This window comes from Gossypium arboreum, chromosome 1 (assembly GCF_025698485.1).
Source record: "Gossypium arboreum isolate Shixiya-1 chromosome 1, ASM2569848v2, whole genome shotgun sequence".
Taxonomy (NCBI): domain Eukaryota; kingdom Viridiplantae; phylum Streptophyta; class Magnoliopsida; order Malvales; family Malvaceae; genus Gossypium; species Gossypium arboreum.
The window spans coordinates 118,160,746-118,187,580 of NC_069070.1; the positions used below are offsets into that span (position 1 = coordinate 118,160,746).

At 33.4% G+C, this 26,835-nt stretch overlaps 2 protein-coding genes across 2 annotated transcripts; one reads left to right on the top strand and one right to left on the bottom strand.

The window, feature by feature from the left end:
- The first annotated feature begins 8,598 nt into the window (after positions 1–8,598).
- Positions 8,599–11,915, top strand: LOC108481156 (rust resistance kinase Lr10-like). Its single transcript, XM_017784319.2, has 3 exons — positions 8,599–9,278; positions 9,450–9,559; positions 10,795–11,915. The coding sequence occupies exons 1-3, from the start codon at positions 8,599–8,601 to the stop codon at positions 11,862–11,864; spliced, it is 1,860 nt and encodes a 619-aa protein (XP_017639808.1). The 3' UTR covers positions 11,865–11,915.
- An 11,400-nt stretch (positions 11,916–23,315) lies between these two features.
- Positions 23,316–24,162, bottom strand: LOC108481154 (uncharacterized). The gene is made up of 2 exons (XM_017784317.1): positions 23,444–24,162; positions 23,316–23,361 (listed from the first exon to the last, which is right to left on the bottom strand). Exons 1-2 carry the CDS (start codon positions 24,160–24,162, stop codon positions 23,316–23,318), a joined length of 765 nt encoding a protein of 254 aa, XP_017639806.1.
- Positions 24,163–26,835: the final 2,673 nt, after the last annotated feature.

A 26,835-nucleotide genomic window follows, 5' to 3' on the forward strand; every position in this document is an offset into this window, starting at 1 on the left:
CTCAAATAACCCTTAAACCCAATAACACAGCCCAATACATTAAAAAAAAAAGAGAAGAAAAGAAAAAGGAAAACAAAACCTTAGCAGTCGGTCAACCCCCCTTTTTGCCCCCACTTGCCTCTGACGACGCCTGCAGCACCGCCCTCGTCAAATCCACCGCCCAAGCTGCACCTGCAAAGCATTAAACAGAAAAGACAGAAGCAAGAAAAGATAATGTTGTATTTGGCTATATATAGCCAAACAGAATGTAAAGAACCGATCCCTTTTGTTTTTGTTCTAGATTTTCTTCCTTTTTTTTCAAATATAAAAATCAAATAACATCACAAGGCTTCGAGATACTCCAAATCATAGCAAGGAATACAAAAGACCAGATCAAAGGTCTATCTACCTTTTCATCCTTTTTTCTTCTTTTTTTTCGGATTTATTTGCATATAATCCCTATCCTATTAATAGTAACACATATATATATAGATATACTAGATATAATTTTTGAAAAAAAAATTAAAAAAAATTACCTGAGGCGATTTCCTACCACCGTGTGCGGTGGCCGACGCGGCGAACGGCACGGCGGTGGTTGAGGCCTAGACCCCTAACCGGAGTTCAGAGGGAGAGAGCAGAGAGGAGCTCTCAAAAATTTTTTTTAAAAAGGTGGTGTGAAATGAAGATTTTTAAAAAAAAATTTAGCTTTTATAAACGTTCAGAAACAAATCCGTTTTAGGCCTTGCTTCCACAAGCCAAAACGACGTCGTTTGGCATATGACCCAATGACCCGTCCGACCCAACCCAGGAACCACCTAGGATCCGCGTGTTTTCGATTTCTGGTATATTTATTTGCACGGTCCTTCCGCTTTTTTATTAATTTGTAATTAAACCCTTTTAATCCCTAATATTGGCCCAAGAGCTTACTTCGGATTTCAATTTAGTCCCCTTTTTGACCTGCAATTTAGAGGGTGGGGTTATTTCCCATTTTAGACCCTCCCTGTTTCTCTAAGTTTTTAAATCGGTCCCTTTCTTCTTTGTTTATTTCCAAATTGGCCCCCTAACTTTTACTCTAATTTCAATTTAGCTTTCTTGTGTTATTTTCAATATTGTAATTAAATTAATTAAGGTAGTATATTATTGTTATCTCTTATTATTATCATTATTATTATTATCATTTGTTATTTAATATATTATTATTGTATTTTTATTACTACTCTTACGGTTATTATTATTATCTTATTTCATTACTATTATTCTTATTAATATATTAATATTTTTCTACCATATTATTATTTTCTATTTTTATATATCATTGTTAATTGTTACTACCATGAATCATTGTCATTAATATACTATATTCTGTATTACTGTTGTTATTACTATTCCTATTATTCCTATATCTTTTATTATTCCTTCTATTATGTCTTATCTACATGTTATCTCTATTATTGTCACTATTATTATTATTTTCACGACTATTATTTATATTCACTATTATTATTCCATCATCATCATCATCATTATTATTATTATTATTATTATTATTATTATTATTATACATATATCCTTTTACTACTGTTTTCTTATATACATACATTATGAATATTACTTCTACTATTTATACCTTATTATTATTACTTACTACATTATTATTTTTATTTAATATATTAACATCATCATTATCATTATTTTACTATGGTAACTTAATAGATTGTCGTTTTATTTTCATCTTATTATTATTATTATTATTACCAACATTTTTATTCTTACCATCATTATTATCTTAGTATTAGACCCATAAATTTCATACCGTTAGCATTATATTTTATATATATATATATATATATATATATTATGTATATATTATTATTTACATCATTATTATCTTTACGATTTTTATATTCCCTATTTTGTCACTATTGACATTAGCACAATTGTTATTACCACTACTTTATTGCTACTACTAATATCACTACTATTATTTTTATTACTATTATTATTATTATTTTATTTACTATATTATCTTTATTTTACTACTATTATTATTATCATCACTATTATATCATTAGCGTATTATTTTTATTATCTTTATTAACACATTTTTATCCTTTGCCAACACTATTATTATTTTTGTTTTACTATTTTATATGTTACTCATTTATTTATCGGTTTACTAAGTTTCCTTTACTTGCTCCTATCATTCTTATTTATTTTTATTTTTATCATTCTTTATTATTTTTACTTATTATTCTCTTCTTAAGTTAAATAGCTTGTTTATTCCTTTCGTTTTTGTCATTCATACTACCCATTTTTTATGCTTGTTAATATCATGATTTATTTCTTTTCGTTTTTGCAAATTTATGTTATATCATCTTTTACCTAACAAAAATAATCCCTTCATAAAAGTAATATTCTGTATTTGGAAATTCGAGAATCGTGCCCTAACTTACTGGGTTCCGATTTTTCTCGTCTCATCTAAATAATGGAATATTCTTTTAAAAAAAATCACAATACGAGTTTCGAAAAATGCTTATTCTCAGAGATATGAGGTGTTGTGCCCTAACTTACCGGGTATGACATTTTGTTACCTCGGGATAAGATTTTTGCTAACAAAGGCAATATTCGACATTTGGAAATTCGAGATATCGTGCCCTAACTTACTGGGTTTCGACTTTTCTCGCTTACACTAAATAATCAAATACCCTTTTAATTTTAAATTAAAAGACAAGCTTAGTCTCAAAATTCAAGATGTCGTGTCCTAACTCACTGGATGTGACATTTTATGTTTTGAGACGAGAAGGTCTTTAACATTTGAGCATTTTTTACAAAGAGGGATTGTATTTCAAAATCTTTCAAGTTTTCAATCTTCGACACTAAGACACTAATTAATCAACTAGGTACCAATTTTGGGCGTATCGAAGGTGCTAATCCTTCCTTGTGCATAACCGACTCCCGAACCTGTTTTCTCGATTTGCGCAGACCAAAATCGTTGTTTAAATAAGTCAAACCATTTATTAAAAACAACCACTTTTACGAGGTGACCCGATCACACCTCATCAAAAAGATTAGTGGCGACTCCTCTATTCGTTTTCATTTTCAAAATTTAAGTCGATTCCCATTTTTCCAAAAAATGGTTACGACATCTTTCAAGTCGATTGAGATTCAAATTCTCATTTATAAAGCAATTGCAGAGACAATCATATTTAGTTTTAATTAATCTTTGTTCTTAAACTTCTTTTATACATAATTCTTAAGAAAAAAAATTACATGTGCAAGAGATTAACATGAAATCTTACATATCCACAATAAAATTTTGGAAGCTAATAGGTTGAAATCATTTTCTTTGTGTTCTGTTTAAAGGGTTGTTATCGAGTTTTTTGAAGGAAGTGGATTGGAAGGTTCAATACGTGCTAAATTTTAATAATTTGATACTGTTATATGGACTATTATCTCTTCAAGGATTCGATTGAGTGTTAATGTAAAAATTTTCGTTCCCATAGTAATTGGGGCTTGTAAATGCACTCAGCTTGTTTGTTTCGACTCACTTTAGCTGCTAGTTCAGCTTATGAGAGGTTCGGATGCCTATTTAGGTGGAGAATGATTCAATTTATGTGTATTCAAGGTCATTGGGTGCTATAGGGCATGTGGAACAAGATACTTGAGGTGCCAAATGTGTGATATGACATAGCAAATGAGGGTCTTTTATTACGGATTTCGCTGATATTTAATATCATTATTTGCTATGTCCAACTAAAATAAGTGAAAGTGCAACAAAATCTCTAATACGAATTGCATTTTAGTTGTTTTATTGAAAAAAAGGTAAATTAGCTTCTATAAGCTAGATGAATGAGCAAAACAATACTTCCTTTATAATTGCACAGTTAAATGTTTGTTTTGGTGTTTATATATAAGGTAAGATAAAAAATTTAGCCCTCAACATTTACACATATATTCAATTTGATCCTACTCTTTTATTGGAAGTAAATTAGAAATTTTTGAATTTAACAAGGCTAAAGGGTCAAAAAGACCTTAGTAACAATTTAAAAAAAATCAATTAAGCCTGTAACAACCCGAAAGACAATGGTGTTGAAAAATATGATTCCGGATCACGTTTCTGTAAACTGAAAACGTAAATATTTTTATTAAATATTTAAAAAATTATATTATAGAGGAATTGAATTTTGGATAAATAATTTTATCGAAATAGTGATTAATTATGATACAAAGACTAAATTGTTAAAATTGTAAAAATCCAATTATTATAGATTTTAATTAGAAACATGCACCAAAGATTAAAATGGCAATTATACCATCTTAATATATATAAAGTGGACGGTAGGATGATTAATCTCATTATAATTTTGATGAAAAATTTAAAAGGAAAGGAAATAATAAATTGTAAAATAAAAGCTTAACTTGGTGGAAGGAGAGAGAACATTGTTTCTCCATCCTTCAACACCGAAATTCACAAGATAAAAAAGAAGAAGAGAGAACGGCCTCAAGGGTTTTGGAATTTTGGCAACAAATTACTAACTTCGGCCCGTATTTCTCGAGAGGGAAAATAAAAGTTAAAAGTAGTCGATGAATAGTTTGAAGTTTCCGATTTTTATTTTTATAATTCAAATCAATTTATTTATTGCACATTTCTATTATTCACATGGTAAAATAAAGAGATAAGCTGAGATTTGTTAGTTGAAATTGAATTGGTACCAATATATTTGATTATTAAGATACAAGATTAAATTGAATAGAAATAAAAATTGTGTAATTCGATGAAAGTAAGAAAATTGAGTTGAGATTTGTTATATATAGTATTGAAATAGTGAATTGATGATGAAATTCAGATTGATAGAATGTGGAATGAACTTATAATGGAATTGTAGATCGGTTACTTATTAAATGTATAGGTTACCTTTTGGTATATCCGCTAATGCACTGTTAGATCGCTTCGGTTTATCCAATGATATACTGAGTGTGTCAGAATAAATTCTTAGTTATATTTGATGATTCACTGAGTGTTCCTATATAAATGCTTCGTCTTATCCGATGATGCGCTATATGTACCAATATATTTCTTTCGGTTTATCCGATAATGCATTGAGGTGCCAGATTAGAATACAAATCAGTTAAAAGCACGCAAATTGGTCAAATGGTAATTCAAGGGAAAAATGAAACACGAACATATGCGAAATGAGTTGAAAATGAACACTTAGGGTCAATCTTATAATTAAGCTAATAAACTCGGAAAGTACTAAAGTAAATGGAGTGGATTTGGATGTTTATATTTATAATTGTTGTATGTAAGTGATCAAGCATATGTTACAATGATGTTACGAATTAAAATAAATATATGTGTATAGATGTGGAATACGATGTGAAATGGTATGACAAAAAACTAAATCCAAAAGAAATTATTAATAAAAGTAAACACTCTTGGGAGAGGTTAATTCTAGTTTTACTAATAAAAGTTGAATACAGAGTAGCAGCAGGCCACAGTATACAACGTTACAACATAATAATCCAAAAGAAACACCAACGTATGACAAAATCGAACCAAACACGACAAGAATCAATGAATGACCATGAAATCACCACGAAGCAGCAAAGGAATTTGTTCTTTTTGAGCCCACATCAGCCATAGCTAAAGTCAACTGATGAATTAAGCTCCATAATCCATGTAATTTCCATGGTCCCTTCCATAACAACCCAAGTATTCTAACTTGGTTGACGAGAGTTTTTGACTCTTAGCTTACGTAACCAAGGATTATTATAGTAACTCTAATGCAATTGAATATTTATGATAAATGTTTATATTTGCGTTGATTGAATCATATACAGTGGAATGACAAAGGATTTGTATCAAGTACATTAATTGATATTTGATAAAAAGGTTATAGATTAAGGGAATAGAAACTTATTCCCAGAAAGTAAAAAGAAAATCATAAAAAACCAGAACTGATGCTACCACCATGCTGGAAATAATTTAGATCTGTCAATTCCTGCTGTAACCATAGCATCTACCATTCCGTGCGGTTCCCTGTAAGCTTCAGCAAAGCTGACATTTACAACCCCAGTAACCATAGCTACCAATCCCCCACAAATCATTCATAAATTCCATTATCGCATGTCACAATTAACAATCCAATTAATGGCATTCCAATCAGTTTTAGCAAAAATATCAAGAGCAGTTGCGACAGCAAGAAACTCTGCTAAATTAGGATTCGTGATCTGAAGAGGACCTGAAAAGTATAGAAACTAAAAACAACTAAATTAGAATACAAAAGTTAAAACAAGTAACGTATGCATAGTTTATAGAGTAATGACAAATTTTGATTAAAAAATGTATCGAAAACGTCTCACACGACTTCTTTTGAAACTGTTTTTGGTGTAGAGTTTAGCTTTAGTCGATTGGTTCAGGCAGGTAATGACAATAGGTAGGCAGCAGCACGATAAATTAAAGATAAAGCTAGCTGCCTGCTGCTTACTGAATTGAATTAAGCTATCAATTTTTTAGTTTATGGTCGGGCGGCAGTGACTGGCTTTGTGTTCTACGGTTTGGTTTTAATGAGTTGACTGACACTTTTTTCTTTTGATGAGAAAGAAAGACTTGGTTTTAAATAGCGATGAATTGTTAGAAAATATAAATTATTGATGGAAAGATATTAATGTTAAAATTCCTCATTTATTTTTTAATCTTTATAAAAATTGTTTTTGTTTTTCTATGCATTTCAAAATTTGTTTAATTTACAATTAGATTTTATGAAACCTACAATATCAAATAATGTTACCTAGTTGGTTTATTTGAAGATTATAAAATATAAAAATATTCTTATTATAATATTAATTACCCTTTAAAATAAGAGTGTTTTAATAATTTCACAAATGTCGAGTTAACTTGTGACATTTATTCAATCAATATTTTATTTATAATATAGATAATAACAAATAATCATCTATAATCTAAAAGCATAGAAATACTGTACTAAATAGATAAATATATATTGTACTAAATAGATAAATATGTTGTATATATAATAAAGTAGTTTAGAAGAAAAACTAAGGTGTCTATATTTTAAGAAAGAGGGATGGGGCACAACTGGGGTTAGGGGTGAGCGTTTGATCGAATAGAATCGAATCGAATCGAATGAAAAATTTTTGAGTTAATTTAGTTGACGAATCATATTTTATCATCCTAATTTGATTTGAAATTTTCTCGAATCGAGTCGAGTGAGATGGAATTCGAATCAAATATATTTGTTCGAGTTAAATTTTAAAAAATAATTTTGGGTCCTTGTAACCATTGTCACCTATCGTAATAAAATTTGTCCACCTTAATCAAAATTTTTATTAACTTTCATCACCTCATAATTTATTTATTAATTTTTTATATACGGGTTAGCTTCTTTGCTTACTTAGTTGTTTCAATTATCTTGATTCTTGTAACTATGTATTTTAGAATTAAAAATATATTAAATATAAAAATGTGATTGTTTTAATAAAAGTTATTTTAAAGATAAAATGTGAAATTAGTATCAATATAAAATTTTAACATGAATATTTAATGGCATAATTAATCATTCAATTTTAATATAAATATTCAATATGACTAAACAATTCAATAATATAAATAATATAAAATGTGAAATTTAATTAATAGTATAAATAGTAGATATAAATAAAATTATTACTATTTATGCTTAGTGATTTTTTGGATAATTTTGATTTTTATTTGAGAGTAAAGGGTGAGAAGTAAAATTTAGGGGAAAATAAAAAGTTTTGGGGATAAAAGTTCAAGGAAAGTAAATAAGGGGAGTAAAATTTTGGAGGGAAAATATTAAAAAAAATTGGGGGGTGGATTTGGGGTAGATGGGAGGTGGGATTGGAAGGAAGTAAAAATTTTAAGGAGAAAGTGGGAGGGAGTAAAAATTATGGGGGAAAATAAAAAGTTTTGAAGGTTTTTTGGAGTAAAATTTTGAGAAAAAGTAAACAGGAAAGTAAAATTTTGGTGGGAAATGAATTTTGGGTAGATTAGGGGGTTGGGATAGAAGGGAAGTAAAAATTTTAATGGAAAAGTGGGAAGGAGTAAAAGTTTTAAGGGAAAAGTAAAAAGGTTTAAAAGTTTAGGGTAAAAATGTAAAATATTATAGTTTGATATTCGAATTATTCAAATTATTCGAGTCATTCGAATTTGAAAACTCAACTCGATTCGAACTCGAAATTCGAAAAAAAATTCGAGTTGACTCGAATAACTCGATTCGTTTAACTCGAAATTCGAACTTTTTTTCGATTTTTTTGAGTCGAATTGAATTTTACTCACCCCTAACTAGGGCAGGTGATTTTTATTCATGAAGATACTAGAGTTTGCATTTGGTTAGGTTAGCCTCAGCCTGTATTACATTAAACTAGCATCCTTAGATAATATATATCCTTAATCTCATCTTCCTATCTTCTTCCTTATGTATTGACCTAAAAAAAAAACCTTAAGGATTTATTAAAATCTTAAAAAAATTATTGAAATATATATGATTAAAGTTTGGGTTTGGAGTTATATAAATTAAACAAACGTCCTTAGATATATAAATCTCCTTTCTCTGCCACTCACACTTGAGGTTCAGGATGGCAACACCAAAACTTGCGTTATTTTGGCTCCTCCTGCAACTCCTGGCCCTTGCTTTCTCTTTCTTTCCTCAGGCTTGCACCGCTCGAAGCATAAACAAGCCTTGTGGATTCACTTTTTGTGGAAACCTTAACATCAGTTACCCTTTTCGATTAAAAACTCAGCCTCGTAGCTGTGGTCGTAAGATGTTTGAGCTGGTGTGCGACAATAACCGCACCATTTTCCCTATGGAACATGGGAGTTTCCATGTCCAACACATCTTTTATGATAACCAAACTATTCATATTGTAGATGTGAATGTGGACAGCCATAATAACTGCTCTATTCCTCTAAGTTCCCTTCCATCTGAGTTTGGATTCGATACAACTACTTATGGAGAGATGTTTGTCATGAATTGCAGTATGAAGATAAACAAGTCTTGGTGTGGGGCTAATTACATAAATGCTTCTCGTTGCTCTTCCTTTCCGCCAACTAATAATAATTACTTGTATTTTTTGGATGGAGGAACTGTACCCTCTGCTTTTCATCCCTCTTGCACTGTTGAAGCGCTGGTTCCGATCGGTCTTCATAACATCGGTGGCCTCTCTACTTTTGATATTTACCAAAAGCTGATGATGGGTGTCCCAATTTCATGGAGTTTTAATCATGACCCACAGGATTGGAGCTCAGTTGTTAACGTGTGAGGCATTTTTTAGAAATATTTTTTTAGTAACAAAAAATCACAATCAGTGTTGAAAATGAAATGTAGTCCAAATTAGTCTTATATTACCGCTATTATGTCCTATTAATTATTTCATGGTCTTATCAAGAAATCAATGATTTCTTTAATCTGCTTTGTTGAAAATTTCAGACTGAAATCCTTGTACTGGCGGCTAGTGACTGGGCTTTTTCTATATGTACAAAGCATGAGGTCTCTTATTCTCCACTCACCCTCAAACTTTATTGTTCCACGCAGTGAAGGTATGTGTTGTTTTACAGAGTTGGCTAATATAAAATATCACTAGATTTCTTTTCTTTCTAATACCTTGTTGATGGAATTGTAAATTTCAAAGAAAAATAGACACTAATTAATACGCTATCGCGCGATTTTATAACACTAAAAGAAAAATCAAAATACCAAAAATACACATGGCAACAAGTGTAGTTTACCATTTTAGACAAAAAAAAAAAATTGAAATATTGCAAAAATTGAAATATTGCAAACATTAAAAATGAAGGCATGCTAGAATACATATTTCAATATACTAACATTTAAAACTAAAAAAAGCACCAAACTACAAACTACGTTGAATTTCATTGATAAAACTATTAAAAACATTCCATCTGATCTTGAAGCATCATTCTCAAAACTCTTCGATTTCTTCCTGGCTAAATAACACATGTGTGGCATCATTCCTTGGACCTTATGAATGAAATTTCAAGGCTTTTTTGGCTCCCATTGTTGTCCATTTGCTCGCGGATTGGTCCTCACAATATCTCTTTAGTAGCTTGTAAGAAATTAAAACAAAAACATAAGTCCTTTAAACATATAAATTTCATGATCATTGAGCATACTTAGAATTTTCTTCTGAATATGGAAGCAGAGAAGTTTAGTAAGACGTGGGCATGCTTTGTAGAAAGTTCTCTGCTGATTTTAATTTTTAAATTTTTTTCATACTGAACTTGTCACAAGATACGAACCAGCCTTATTCAATGCTCTTTGCTTTTGCTTTCCTAAAAAATAATTTCCAATTAATTCTCCCTAAAAAATAATTTTACATTAATTAGCGTATAGTTATCACTAATGGATTTGCCTTTTGCTGTCCTAATTCCTACTGTGCATTAACGATTCCTTTTTTTCTTTTTAATCTGCCTTTTAACAGGAGTACTGATTTTTTTTGTTACAATAACAGGTATGTACAATTCGAATTGATACATTTATGATACTATGGTCAAAATAAAAATTATGCTTTGGAGTTTGTTTTGGAAAAATAGAGCGTTTGCACATTGCTTAAATTAGGTTACATCTAGTGTTTCTTATTTCAATAAAAATGAAAAGTTCAAAAGTAAAAATAAATTATAGATTCAACAAATACAAAACAATACAAAAAAAAAAAAAGTTAAGCATTAATCAAGCCAAATTTTAATAAAAAAATATATACATATTTTAGAATGATAGTGTAGCTTGATTCTACTTACTTTTTTCTTGAAAACAGGGATTATACTCGCTCGGATACTTTTGGGGATATCTTGTTTAACTGTCTTTATCATACATAAATTAAAAAGAAGACATTTGTCGGTAGATGATTCGATTGAAAATTTTCTTCAAAGTCAAATAAATTTTATTCCTATAAGATATTCATATACTGAATTAAAGAGAATAACAGGAGGTTTCAAGAATAAATTAGGTCAGGGAGGTTATGGAACTGTGTTTAAAGGAAAACTTCGAAGTGGCAAATTTGTTGCAGTAAAATTACTTAAGGAATCAAAAGGTAACGGCCAAGATTTTATCAATGAAGTTGCAACTATTGGAAGAATTCATCATGTTAATGTGGTGGAAATTGTTGGTTTTTGCGTGGAGGGAAGAACACAAGCTCTTGTCTATGATTTCATGACAAATGGATCTTTAGATAAATTTATATTTTCAACAGGAAGTAGCAGCTTGAGTTGGCAAAAGATGCTTGAGATAGCAATTGGAGTGGGTCGAGGCATTGAATATTTACATAATGGTTGTGCTATGAAGATTTTACATTTTGACATCAAGCCACATAACATTCTATTAGATGGAAACTTTAATCCAAAACTTTCAGATTTTGGCCTTGCAAAGTTGCATTCAGTGGATAGTAGCATTATTTCTCTCACAGCAGCACGAGGTACACTAGGATATATGGCTCCTGAATTGCTTTATAAAAATCTTGGAGGTATCTCGTATAAAGCTGATATTTATAGCTTTGGAATGATGCTAATGGAAATTGTGGGAAGGAGGAAAAATTTGAATGCTTTTGCTGACAATTCAAGTCAAATTTATTTTCCTTCATGGATTTATCATCAATTTGAATTAGGAGAGAACCTAGAGCTTGAAAACATGACAGAAAATGTAAACAAAATTGTGAGGAAAATGATAATTGTTGCATTTTGGTGCATACAGACGAAGCCCATACATCGTCCTACAATGACCAAAGTTTTGAAGATGCTTGAAAGTGAAGAAGAGCTCCTTGAAATACCTCCCAAGTCTTTTCTATTTTCTGTGGACATGTCCGGTAATGGTAATGATAATGATAATTGAATTAATATTATGTAATGTAAGTTATGCAATGTTTAGAAGGAGAAATTGCTTTCATTTGCAGCCTTAAAATGACATTTAAGAGTACTGAAAATAAATATATAATATATGTCTTATTTAATGTATGTTTTAAACTTAAATATGAAATGATGATCAAATTCTTTTCTTTTCTTTTGTTTGTTCTTAAACCCGTTATTGTTATTTTATACATATTTCTTTAATATCTTTCAAGTCGATTGAAATTCAAATTCTTATTTATAAAGCAACTACAGAGACAAAATCATATTTAGTTCTATTTAATCTTTGTTCTTAAACTTCTTTTATACATAATTCTTAAGAAAAAAAGATTAATGTGCAAGAAATTAACATGAAATCTTATATATCCACAATAAAATTTTGAAAGCTAATAGGTTGAAATCATTTTCTTTGTGTTTTAATTAATGGGTTGCTATCGAGTTATTTGAAGGAAGTGGATTTGAAGGTTCAGTAGGTGCTAAATTTCAACAATTTGATGATCTTGTATGCGGTATTACCTCTTCAAGGATTCGATTGAGTGTTAATGTAAAGGTTTTCGTTGACATAGCAATTGGGGCTTGTACACATGAGCTTGTTTGTTTCGACTCTCCTTTAGCTGCTAGTTCAGCTTATCAGAGATACGGATGCCTATTTAGGGTTGAGAATGATTCAATTTATGTGTATTCGAGGTCATTCACTACAGGAAAATAGGGCTTTAGCGGCGTTTTTAGCGGCGTTTTATCAAAAAACGCCGCAAAAATTGTACATTAGCGGCGTTTTTGCTAAAATGCCGCTAAAAATAGAGCAATAGCGGCGTTTTTGGTAAAAACGCCGCTAAAAACCAGAGCAATAGCGGCGTTTTCCCAAAAACGCGACTAAAAACAGAGCAATAGCGGCATTTTTGGTAAAACGCCGTTAAAAACCAGAGCAATAGTGGCGTTTATGCTCAAAACGCCGTTAAAGGTCATATAACCCCTAAAACCCTAAACCCCCAAAAAATCATAAACACTAATCTATAACCCCTAAATCCTAAAAACCATAAACACTAAACTATAACCCCTAAAACCTTAAACCCCAAAAAACATCATATGGATGTTGATGTGTATATACATAGATATTAATGTAAAAGCTTATGTTCATAATAAATTATGGAAGCAATACTTAATATTGATTAAATTTATTTTGGGGTTTAAGGTTTAATATTTAAGGTCTATGGTTTAGGGTTTTATGGTTTAAGGTTTAATGGCCATGGGTGTATAGTATGTTAATCTCAAGTGAATCATATTGAATAATTAAATCCTAAACCATATAATTAATATATATTTAGGGGCATAAGTAGGGGGTTGAAAGGGTCAGTGCTCCTCTAAAAATGAAAAATTTTTCATTTTGGTTTTTGAAATTTTAAAAATTTTAAAGGTAAAATTGCACTTCATCCATTTGAATAGTGGAAAATTTTTGATTTAATCATTTCAAAATTATAAAAATATATGTTAAACTTTAATCGTTTAAAGTTTAGATGATAGGGGGTAAGGGTTAGAGGTTAAGGGGTAGAAGTTTAGGGTTTATGTTTTATGATTTAAAGTTTAGGGGTTAAGAGTTAGGGTTTTACGAGTTATGTGGTTTAGGGTTTAAGATTTAGGTGTGTATGGGTTTTAGGGTTAAAGGGACATAGGTTAAGAGTTAGGGTTTAGGGTTTAAGATAATTAGTGTGAAAATTATATGTTAAAATTTGAAATACTATTATTTAAAATAATTTTAAAGTTTTTTGGGTATATGACTGATTGTTTTTAATCTATAAATTAAATAATTTCAAATTTTAAAGAATTAAAATTTAAAAAAATTTAAATTTCAAATTTTATCTAATTCTTTTAAATATTAGTTAAATTTTAAAAATTAAAGTATATGCAAAAAAATTGAAATTTAAATATATTAGAGAGACCAAATTAAAATTTACCCATTTTAGTAAATAATAATAATAATAATAATAATAATAATAATAAAATAATAATAAAAGAAAAAATTTATTAGGCTGCACACTTAGTGGCGTTTTTTAAAAACGCCGCAAAAGAGATGATTTACCGTCGTTTTTGTAAAAAACGCCACAAACATGTCTTAATAGATTGAAAACGGCGTCGTTTTTCTGGTTCCCCAAACCTTGAATCTCCAAATCCCATAAAACTTCCCCCAATTCAATATCCTCAAATCGGTTTCCCAAAATCCCCAAATCAAAGTACCTTTGATTTTCACCGAAGTCCCTTTGATTCTCTTTTTTTTTTTCATTTTCATTTTCACAGTACACTCCATCACTCGCATCCACTGATTCTCACTGCTTTTGCAGTACCCATATCTCAAAATCAATTCTACGCAGTGTTTTAGTTACCCATCGAACGTCGATGCAACTCTCTATTTTGTATTTCCAATATATCGATCGTGTTTGAAGATATGGCGGAAGCGATTGCTTGGTGATCTTGGAGCGGATGACCGCAATCACCATTGATAAAGCAATCGAAGCACGGAGTCCGGTGCAAGGTCTTTGAAAAGAGGTGAAAAGGCTTGAAACCAACTTTAAAGCACACCGGTTGGAGCTTGAAGATGCAGAGGAGAAAGAATACGTGGAGAAAGCAGGTTAAACTTTGGTTAGACAAGTTCAGATATGTTTCTTATGACATGGAAGATGTATTAGATGAGTGGAAAGCGCAATTCAAGATTGCAAACAGATCCTTCTCGCTCGCTTCATTCAGAATCGGAAGGTATGCCCTTTTGTTTCATGCTTTTCTTGAGTTCTTAAGTTGTCAAGCGTTATAATATTGCTACCAAAATAAAGGAAATCAATGAAGAAGTAGATGAGATTGTTAAAGACAAAATTAGGTTTGAGTTGATAAAAAGAAAAATCAACCAACCCAAACGTCCAGAAACTACTTCTTTTGTGGATGTTTCAGAGTATGGTTTAATGCTTCTCTTACTTCTTTCAGCCATGGCTTAATTTTTTATTTTTGTGTTCTAGATACAATGTAGGGGAAGGGATGCTGTACCTGAGAATGCTTCTATAAATACCTTTGTTTATGAGGTACTTTTTGCTATGATATTTTTCCGTTATTTCCAGAATCTACTAGAATCACTGCCTTCATCTCTTCTTAAAATGTAATTTCTGTGATAGATTTAGTCCCAACTCCCATGATGCATTTATCAATTGACAACCAAATTTGTGGCTGGTCACTGGGTTATATGTTTCCATGTTATGCTAAAAACAAGAAACTACTATGTTGTAATCACAAACATAAATTAGAACTTATGTCATAATCGGTAATGCATCCCCACTTCTTCTCATTCATGTAGTACAGTTGCTAATCTACATGTGGTATGAGGTGAGCTACTTGCTCCTAGTGTGTTGTGACCAATTTACTGAAACTTCCATGTAACTTGTTTATCAGGTGTCACAATTTCTCCTACGTCAGAAATCGAATAAATATATTCTTATCCATTGTACTCATGGTCATAGCCGACCGGCTACATGATTATTCACTATCAAGTATTGATGAGTGTGATAGGACATGATGCTCCTTTTATCAAGTATTCTCTCATATTTGTTCCTATAACCATATATCGGTTTCTTATAAGGATTACTGTGCATGCAGGTCGAGTGGTTCAAATAATGAACATCACAATAATTCTCTTGATGGACTCTTTATTCATCCACGAAGATGGATGAGTGACATCGATGTTGTAGCACCATCACCTTGGACAATATTTGGATGCCAAAATGGTAAGTACAAATCAAATATTTGTGATTTTTAGATTGAGTTATTTGTCTAAAACTATGAGGCAATGCAGTCTCGATCGCTTAAAGAAGCTAAAGAAAGGATTCTCATAGAAAGGTTGGTAGATTTTGATTCACAAGTCAAGTATATTCGTGCAATTGCATTTGACTTTTTCTCTCCTTCCTCCATTGGCGTGGGATGACCATCCTGCAATCATGGCTGTGGGCGTTGTAGATGAAACTTGAAGCCATTTTTCAAACACTTATGTCTCTTGGACCCTCAAGATCACAATAAGCTTCCAATTACTCTTTAGTTTCTTAAAATAAAGCTCTTATATTCTTTTGCAAGAGGCATGGTTTAATTTCAATATCAAGTGGTACTTTAGATCTATGCATATTAGCAATCATAGTAGATCTATCATTGTGATTTGTTGGAACAGATCGCACTGTGATTGCTATTCTTCTCGGCCATATTTAAATGAGTGTTAGAGCTCATGTGTCACTTCTGTTGTAATAGAGAAAAATGTCAACTTAAGTTTGATGGATGATAGAAATAGAAACCAAGTAATTATTTCCCTTGTTAATATGAATCCAATCTCTTTAGAAACTCTTAATCCACAAACGTTTATTAGCTACACAAAACCATAAGAAGAAATCTATATTCAAGATGACTCTATGCAAGGATTTAGCATCGATTTGGTGCCTGTTTTAATGCATATATATTTATTTGTTTTGCTTCTTCGATGCTCTCTTGTATGTCCTAAAGTTGTGCAAAATTAGAGTAATATTCATCTAGCAATTTTTTTATCTTATCCGCATGCTTTCTTTTTTTTCTAAAACCGAGGGTAATTTTGCAAATTATGTTGCGATAGGACTTCTGTTTCTACAAGGGTTGTGTGGTTGAACATCTTGATGGTCATCTTGATATTGTTCACAAGCAACTCTATAGTGATTGGTTACCTTGGTCGATCCAAACTTGATTTAGTCATTATATCTTGCAAGTCGGAGATTTCGATATATGTCTTCTCTAACTCATTATACTTGCAGGGCAATGAAAAGGAGGATCTCTTGTTGCGGCGCTATTGGAGAAGAGAAGATGATGGAACATATGGTACTAATTGTTCGAGGGAACTCTTAACATTTGTATTCAAAGTTGGAACAGATCAAGTTAAACGCAAACTAACTTATTTTGGTTAATATTATGACAGTTATCCTCTATCACTCGGTGTTTCACAAGACTTGTCCCCGCAGAAAAGCTATGTTCGTGCACTTTTAAAAGTAATGTATGCCTGAAATATATAATAAGAAAAGATAACTTTTCTACATTTTCTGAGTTTACCATATTATTCTGTTATACATAAGTAAATACATTATAAGTCGCATGAGCTGGTTTTGGTTTAAATTTAGCATACAAGAGCTTTGTCTCCTTATTAGCTCATGTGTGCATGATCACATGCAATTTACTGGTTTGTGTTTGAATTAGCATCTTTGGCTTCTCAATTTGGATACTGCTCATTGGTTCATATTCTATTGCTTTAGTTTGGTTTGATCAATTTCGCCATTTTTCTTGTATACCACATAGAAATTTGTGGGTTGCTGCACATATGATGCACTATTTTTTTTTATGTGTGTGTGTGTGTGTGTTAAGGAGCGATGTGGAGATGTATTTTTAAAAGCAGCAAAATCAAAACTTAATCTACAACGTTATTGTTTGATGCTTATTTGCAGGTGGTGGATATGTCATATCTCCTGTGAATGAAGGAAAACAATTGTTGTAAAACACATGCTTGCAATTGATTGGAAATTCGAAATCTTATCTTGAACTTCAGAATTTCGGCCTATTACCATTAGGATGCTTGAGAGAGTTGCTGGTAAATCATTTATTTGTGTTTTAACACTGTGGGATTTGTTATCCTAAGCTTCAACTGCTGTTATAATCTTATTTATTTGTTCATAATATTTTGTTTGTGGTTTGTGCATCTGTCTTATAACTTTGTGTGATCATTTGAGCCATTAAATTTCTAGGCATTTATATCATGTACTTGCAGCATTACGAGAATTGTTCAGAGCAAAGCAAGTAAAATATCCTTCGGACGATCTTTCTTCTGGAGAGTTGATAAACTTTTTAGTGTTCTGTTTTAGTCTCTGATCTTGTATTTGATGACATGGCAGAACACACTTATCCAGGATGGGAAGGAGATGGCATCAGTGCTTTATACTTATCGCAGCTGTGTCGAAGCACTTCCTCAAGTATTTTAGCCTTAGTTGATTTTAATTTATACATATTTTTAAGGTAAACAATGTTCTAATATAATCTGCTAATTTTAGTGTAAAGCAATGTTCTTTTTTATGTGGTGTAGGGGGTATGTTAGAATTCACAGTTCGGGATTCAGAAACTTTCTACTGAAACCAGAGCTGCTTCGATCTATTGTGGATTCTGGTTTTGAACATCCTTTCGAATTAAGGCAAAGTTTTAAACTCATGTCTGATGTTAACATTCGTGAATTCCATGAATTAAGTCATTTTGTATTTCTTGCTTTTAGTGACTTATAACGGTGGGCAGTATACAAGTTTGGTGTTTTATTATTTTGATTCTATATTTATATTTAATCTAATTTTTATTATTTATTTTAGTTTTGATTCTATATTTTTATTTTTATTTTAATTTGATAATGAATTTTAATAGAAAATTTTTATATTTAAATTATGGACATTATTCTTTTCAATATTTTGATAATGAATTTTAATTTTTTATATTTTCATGATCTTTTTAATATTTTTTTTAAATTTTATGACTTTTAGCGGCGTTTGTGGGAAAAGCGCCGCTAAAGGCCATGACCTATAGCGGCGTTTGTGGGAAAAGCGCCGCTAAAGGCCATGACCTTTAGCGGCGTTTGTGGGAAAAGCGCCGCTAAAGGCCATGACCTATAGCGGCGTTTGTGGAAAAGCGCCGCTAAAGGCCATGACCTTTAGCGGCGTTTTTTGTGGCGTTTGTAAAAACGCCGCAAATAGTTTTAGTGGCGCTTAAAAGCGCCGCTAAAGGCCTAAAAAAACGCCGCTAAAAGTCAGTTTTGCTGTAGTGATTGGGTGCTATAGGACATGTGGAACAAGATACATAGCAAATAAAGGTTTTTTTATTATGGATTTCGCTGATATTCAATATCATTATTTGCTATGTCCATATTATATAAGGCTAAAATAAGAGAAAGTGCAACAAAATCTCCAAGGCTATACTTTGAATTCTATTTTAGTTTTTCTATTGAAAAATAGGTAAATTAGTCTCTATAAATTAGATGAATGAGCAAAATAACCCTTCCTTTAAAATTGTACCGTTAAATGTTTGTTTTGGTGTTTATATATCAGGTATAATAAAAAATTTAGCTCTCAATATTTACACATATATTAAATTTGACCCTACTCTTTTATTGGAAGTAAATTAGAAATTTTTGAAACTAATGAAGCTAAAGGGTCAAAAAGGCCTTAGTAACAATTTAAAAAAAATAAATAAATTAAGCCTGTAATGACTCAAAAGACAATGGTGTTGAAAAATACGGTTTCAGGATCTCCTTTTTGTAAATTGAGAACGTAAATATTTTTATTAAATATTTAGGAAGTTATATTATAGAGAAATTGAATATTGGATAAGTAATTTTATTGAAATAGTGATATTTTAAGATATAATGATTAAATTGTGAAAATGGTAAAAATTTAATTACTATAGATTTTTAATTAGAAACAAGGACCAAAGATTAAAATGGCAATTATACCATCTTAATATATTTAGTGGACGTGTAACACCCCAAACCTGGCCCAGACGTTACGGCCGAATTCGGCGTGTCACATTAAAGTGTTTTTCGAAAACCATGTTTTCATTGAAAACCCTTCTTGGTGTAAAACTCAATGGAGCGTTATTGTAAAGCTCATGTTTTAATTAAAAATCTTTGAAAAGAATATTTTCGTTATAGATTAAAGTGAATGGAAGATGTACACCAGGTAGGAAGCCAGAAAAGAGGAAGTGAGTCTATTGGACTGCTTAAGTACCAAGCTCTTCATGGATCCAATCCTAGACATGCACATATCTATTGCCACATTTAAAGCATATTACTTGTCCACGAACAACAAATTAAGTTTAAGTCCATTTAAAATATTTATTTCCTTTGAAAACATTTACGTTGCGGAAGCTTTACTCGGTAATCGTGATATTTTGAAAATAAGTAACTTTTATAAAATGCGCCCTAGAGCTAACCAATTTAATAACCCAAAATATTAAAAATAATAAAAAGAGCGGCCTTATTACAACTTAAACCAGAATAAAAATAATCAAAATAATAAATACGAAACTTATTTTAAAGAAAACAGAAACTTAATCTTCGTGGCCAATCTGAATCCCGCCTAGCTCCAAGTCCACCAACTAGGGCTCACCTGCAAGGATGGAAGAGAAAGGGGGTGAGTTTGGTAAACTCAGTGTGTAAAGTATCCCAACCAGAGCCCAAATCGGTTCAAGCTTTCTTGGGCCTAAGCCCTATTCAAATCGTTTAATCGGGCCTTAGCCCATATCAATATTAATCTGGGCCATAACCCCTTACAGTATCAGAGTATATTGGGCCTACCCCATATCAGTATCAATCTGGGCCGTAGCCCTATTACAAGTCGAGATATATTGGGTCTTGCCCATATTAACACAATTGGGCCCATTTCAATAAGTTGGCCCATAACAAAACAGTCTCATATGATTAATGCATGATAACCCCATCCAATCCTGCACTTGCCTCCGTCTATCCCTACACTTCCTGTGGGGAATAAATCACCCACGCCATCCCTACACTTATAGTGTTAGCACCGGTTGCGACACTAACTATAATCCGCAGCAAAGCTGCTTATATCAGAATATGTGGCACAACCACCAGAACGGGTTCTTCCTCCATAACAAAACCCAACCCCATGTAACAGATATACATGTCATGGCATACAACAAACATAATCAGAATATCATGCATTTCAGTCAAAATTAACCCTAGGGGTATGACGGTCATTTTGCACCTAGGAGTAAAATGGTAATTTTCATACTTAGGGGTATTTTAGTAAAATTCACTATTTTAGGGTTTATATACATCCTACAACCGTTAATGCATCAACAAAAACACTTACCGAGCGTCTTACTGAATTGGGCTCGGTGGCCCATTAACCCGTTTTTGGCCCATTAAGCCCAAATATATCGAAGTGCACGAAATTGCGCACTCTGCAATCATACCGCTTTAGATTACCAAACCTAGCAAACAACCATCTCATGAGTGCTCGCACGCTCGTAAGTTCAAAAAATGCTGGCTTTCCGGCATTTCGGCTTTTCAGCTTTTGCCGATCTAGTCTATGAGTGGGTGTCGTTTACACACCTGTTTGCGACGAAACGCTGACGAGTTCCATACACGAACTGCCTACAATCAATTACTAGTACGTTAACTATGAATCCATAGCAATTTATCTGCAAAACTCCTTACCAAAAATCGACCATTAACACTTTAGGCACTAGTGTTCTTACCTTTGCCGAAAAAATGGACTAGATCTAATTCTGGTTTTTCCAAATATCCAAGCCCTCGATTAGTAGCCTTTAATCCACACTATAGGAAAACAAATCAGATATCACCACTAAACCCTTTGAGTACAATCAACAGGCACCCTTTGCATATAGGGGTTTTTCGGCTTTTACCTTAATTCATGAATAACGAAAGAAAGATTTGAGCGTTTACCTATATTGTTATGACACTACTCCCAATCGATTGTAGATTCAACCACCGCACAAGAAAGGAAAATACTCAACCAAGGGTTCGGCCTTTGCAGTACCTCAAAGTAGTAAGATTTTGGTTTTGAAAGAAAAGAGGTTTGGCTTCAATGGAAATTCGGCTAACCAGTTTTGTTGAGAATTATGAGAGAAAAGAAGAAGAATATGAAGGGTTTAGGTTAGGCAAAAAGATAGGATGAGAATCAGAAAGAGGAGAAATAAAAGAGAAGAGGGGAAGAGATGAGAGAAGGAAAGAAAAGAATAGAAAATAGAAGAAGGAAAAAAAATGAATCCTAAAGGCCAAAATATACGGTATTTGATATAGCTATGGCCGAAAGAGTGTCTTACGCATAGGAATTCTTTCCCAATTTCAATTCCCGAATTTCCTTGATTGTTGGCCTCATCCAATGTTTAAATTTCATTCAAACTCCTAGCCAATCGAGCCCACCGTTTCCACCGCTTCAGCATACTGCCAAGAGTCCTGATCAGACCCCAATTCCTTCCCCACGCATGCAGCAAAAATCCCAAACCTTGCGTGCACGAACTGTAGCTCGAACCCCAGACCTCTGTCCGCCTTGCGCCCACGCCCGTGCTACTGGCCACTGCACCAGGCTTCCTTCCTTACTAATATAAGGTCACAGTTAATTTTAAACCTTACCTGCTGAAGCTCCAGTCCGCTTAAAAATAAAAGAGAATTTTGCCTTCCACGCGACCTTCTAACCCCACACACACGTTGCTTGCCACTGCACCGAAGTTCCTTTCATGACATAATCCTTTCACATTTAATTTTAACCTTTACCCGCTTCAGTTCTGGCTTGCTAAAAATAAAACAAAATTCACCTTCCCCCTGGAATCGAACCCATAACCTCTTGGCAGGACTAGCACGCTGCTACCATTGTGCCACAGACGCTCCTTGTGTTAAATTATACTTGCAACCCCTCTTAACCCTTATTCCAATCGCGATCTGCATACTAAAAAAAAACTCCTAAATTGCGCGCCCCGTGCCTTGAACCCAGGCACCTCCTAGCCTTCCTAGCGTGCTTAGCCACTAGGCCAGGTGCTCCTTTATGCTAAAACTCAGCCCAAATTATTAATAAGGCCTACTACCCAGATTTCCTTAAGAAACCAAATTTAAGAATTTTGTAGGCCGAACCCCTAGACTTTTTCCCACACTATAAGCCCTTCGTTACTTATTTAATTACTAATAATAATAATTTTATAAATATATCTAATAATAAAATTTCAAATAATACAAGAAATAATAAAAATTTTCAAAGATATATACAATAATATTTTTCTAATAATAATAATTTATCTCTTAATACTAATTAAAATTTCGTAAAAATTTAAAATATCGTAATAATAAATATAGTAAAAATTTTCTAGTAGTAATTTAATTCAAATTTTTTTTCTTAAACGATAATATTTAAAACTTCTTAATTATTCAAGTTTTCTTCTATCCGAATCCCAAACTTAAAGCCCAACTCTTCTAGGCCCAATTTTTGGGGCGTTACAACTCTATCCCCCTAAAAAAAAATTCGTCCTCGAAATTTCCAACTATCAACTAACTGTATTACTCAAGTCAAACCACTATGCTTCTGCTGTGCACTCTAGCTCTAATTGTAAATTAAGTTATTAATACACCATGAGAGAAGTACGTACCAGCATCTGCTTTCAGAGCGTCTCCATTCTCACAATGACATCTTCAGATAGACCAAAGTGGTCATCTCGCCTCAAAGATGTCCCATACCCCTATCTGGTGCTCCACGACCACGACCTATTCCATTGCTACTGACCTTTTGTCACTCGACCACCTCATGGCCATGTATATTACCCGTACCAGTAGTTTGTCCATAATCTAGTCTCCAAAAACACTCTCTAAAACGATGCTCCATCGATCCGCATCTTAAACAGGCTCCAATCCTTTTCCAGCATTCGCCATAATGGCTTTTCTCGTAATCAACACAAGGTTGTAATCTAATAGCAGCAACAGGGGCTTCAGCTCGGACCGGCCCATCTGCCCTGGCACTTTACCTGTGCCTTTGATCAAAATTGGAGGGCTTTAAATCTATTTTGTTTCTACTCCTTGTCTTTTCCCAGCTCTGGCACTCAGCGCGCTTCACATCCTCAGCTATTTTAGCTTTCTCTACTAATGCCGCAAAATCTCGCTCTCTCTGTGGAGCTATTAATACCCGTAGACTATCCCGGAGGTCATTCTCGAACCGAACACAACGTTCGTACTCTGTTGCTACTATTCTATGGGCATATTGGCTAAGTCGCAAAAAATCTGTCTCATACTCAGCCATAGACCGATCCCCTTGAGTTAAGTTTAAGAATTCCTTCCTCCGGGCATCTACATAGCTTGCCCCAACATACTTCCCTTGAAATGCAGATTTAAAGAATTCCCAAGTAATCCGCTCGAGTTGGGTACCATCTTTCACAGTCAACCACCACTGGTAAGCTTCCTCCCTAAGTAGTGATATCGCCCCTTTCAGCTTTTGTTCAGCCGTGCAATCCAGGTCATCCATTATTCTCTCCGTGGCTTCCAACCAGTACTCAGCCACATTCAAGGCTACTCCAGAAATGCCCTTAAAAACTTCCGCTCCATTCGATCGGAGATGTTCCAAAACTGACCCACGGCTTCCGGTACCAGTGTTGGGTCTAGCGACCCTCTCCAGAATACGAAGCATGGCTTGGGACAGTGCGTCATCCCTAGCCATACGATCATACGGTCTTGTCCCACTATCTGTCATAGGCGATGCCGGTGTCTTACTAGCGTCCACCACAGGTATAGTATCAGAGGCAAGGGACTCAGCTTGAGCCCCTCTACGGCCTCTACCACGGCCCCTAGTACCCCGTCCACGAGTACCACGTGTGCTCATTATATTTATCGAATTATCTGTATTAAGAGTTTTATGCACAGATAGAGTTTCAGAGTTCGCTTTCGCAAATCTCAGCCTAGCTACAGTCTCAATCTTATAGTCTCAATATAGCTTTCACTACAATGTCATAGCAGAGTCTCAGTAATATAACAGATACTTAGTAAAGTTTAGAAAAGGTACTTACAGACTTGGTGCCAGGGATTCAGTGTACCACTTCTTCAGAAATCAACAATTCAAATTTGTTCTTTGTGTATTTTGAAAACAAAATTTAAAAGAATTTTCTAACATTTCCACAAAATCGATTTTAGTGTTTTTCCATAGAATTAGATTTCAAAATTTTATAAAAACTTTTGGACCTGATCCAAAGTCGAGTTGTTGCAACCGAGCTCTGATACCACTAAATATAACACCCCAAACCTGACCCAGACGTTACGGCCGAATTCGGCGTGTCTCATTAAAGTGTTTTTCGAAAACCATGTTTTCATTGAAAACCCTTCTTGGTGTAAAACTCAATGGAGCGTTATTGTAAAACTCATGTTTTAATTAAAAATCTTTGAAAAAAATATTTTCGTTATAGATTAAAGTGAGTGGAAGCTGTACACTAGGTAGGAAGCCAGAAAAGAGGAAGTGAGTCTATTGGACTGCTTAAGTACCAAGCTCTTTATGGATCCAATCCTAGACATGCACACATCCATTGCCACACTTAAAACATATTACTTGTCCACGAACAACAAATTAAGTTTAAGTCCATTTAAAATATTTATTTCCTTTGAAAACATTTACGTTGCGGAAGCTTTGCTCGATAATCCTGATATTTTGAAAATAAGTAACTTTTATAAAACGCGCCCTAGAGCTAACCAATTTAATAACCCAAAATATTAAAAATAATAAAAAGAGCGGCCTTATTACAACTTAAACCAGAATAAAAATAATCAAAATAATAAATGCGAAACTTATTTTAAAGAAAACAGAAACTTAATCTTCGTGGCCACTCTGAATCCCGCCCAGCTCCAAGTCCACCAACTAGGGCTCACCTACAAGGATGGAAGAGAAAAGGGATGAGTTTGGTAAACTCAGTGTGTAAAGTATCCCAACCAAAGCCCAAATCAGTTCAAGCTTTACTAGGCCTAAGCCCTATTCAGAAATCAGTGTTAATTGGGCCTTAGCCCATATCAATATTAATCTGGGCCATAACCCCTTACAGTATCAGAGTATATTGGGCCTAGCCCATATCAGTATCAATCTGGGTCGTAGCCCTATTACAAGTCGAGATATATTGGGCCTTGCCTATATTAATATAGTTGGGCCCATTTCAATACGGTTGGCCCATAACAAAACAGTCTCATATGATTAATGCATGATAACCCCATCCAACCCTGCACTTGCCTCCGTCTATCCCTACACTTCCCGTGGGGAATAAATCACCCACGCCATCCCTACACTTACGGTTATTAGCACCGGTTCTGCACTAACTATAATCCGCAAACAAAGTCGCTTATATCGTAATATGTGGCACAACCACCGAGCAGGTTCTTCCTCCATAACAAAACCCAACCCCATGCAATGATATACATGTCATGGCATACAACAAACATAATCAGAATATCATGCATTTCAGTCAAAATTAACCCTAGGGGTATGACGGTCATTTTGCACCTAGGGGTAAAATGGTAATTTTCATACTTAGGGGTATTTTAGTAAAATTCATTATTTTAGGGTTTACATACATCCTACAACCGTTAACGCATCAACAGAAACACTTACCGAGCGTCTTTACTGAATTGGGCTCGTTGGCCCATTAACCCGTTTTCGACCCATTAAGCCCAAATATACCGAAGTGCATGAAATTGTGCACTCTGCAATCATATCGCTTTAGATTACCAAAACTAACAAACAATCATCTCATGAGCGCTCGCACGCTCGCAAGTTCACAAAATGCTGGCTTTCCGGCATTTCGGCTTTTCGGCTTTTGCCGATCTAGTCTATGAGTGGGTGTCGTTTACACACCTATTTGCGACGAAACGCTGACGAGTTCCATACACGAACTGCTTACAATCAATTACTAGTACGTTAACTATGAATCCATAGCAACTTATCTGCAAAACTCCTTACCAAAAATCGACCATTAACACTTTAGGCACTAGTGTTCTTACCTTTGCCGAAAAAATAGACTAGATCTAACTCTGGTTGTTCCAAATATCCAAGCCCTTGATTAGTAGCCTTTAATCCACACTAGAGGAAAACAAATCAGATATCACCACTAAACCCTTTGAGTACAATCAACAGGCACCCTTTGCATATAGGGGTTTTTCGGCTTTTACCTTAATTCATGAATAACGAAAGAAAGATTTGAGCGTTTACCTATATTGTTATGACACTACTCCCAATCGATTGTAGATCCAACCACCGTACAAGAAGGGAAAATACTCAACCAAGGGTTCGGCCTTTGCAGTACCTCAAAGTAGTAAGATTTTGGTTTTGAAAGAAAAGAGGTTTGGCTTCAATGGAAATTCGGCTAACCAGTCTTGTTGAGGATTTATGAGA

Excerpts from the sequence above, each read along its gene's own strand:
- LOC108481156 (XM_017784319.2), top strand. The coding sequence starts at position 8,599 with ATGGCAACACCAAAACTTGCGTTATTTTGGCTCCTCCTGCAACTCCTG. Across the intron at positions 9,279-9,449 it reads TGGAGCTCAGTTGTTAACGT|ACTGAAATCCTTGTACTGGC; the intron begins GTGAGGCATTTT and ends TGAAAATTTCAG. Across the intron at positions 9,560-10,794 it reads TATTGTTCCACGCAGTGAAG|GGATTATACTCGCTCGGATA; the intron begins GTATGTGTTGTT and ends TCTTGAAAACAG.
- LOC108481154 (XM_017784317.1), bottom strand. The coding sequence starts at position 24,162 with ATGACAGATAGTGGGACAAGACCGTATGATCGTATGGCTAGGGATGAC. Across the intron at positions 23,362-23,443 it reads AATTTTGATCAAAGGCACAG|AAAAGCCATTATGGCGAATG; the intron begins GTAAAGTGCCAG and ends GTTGATTACGAG.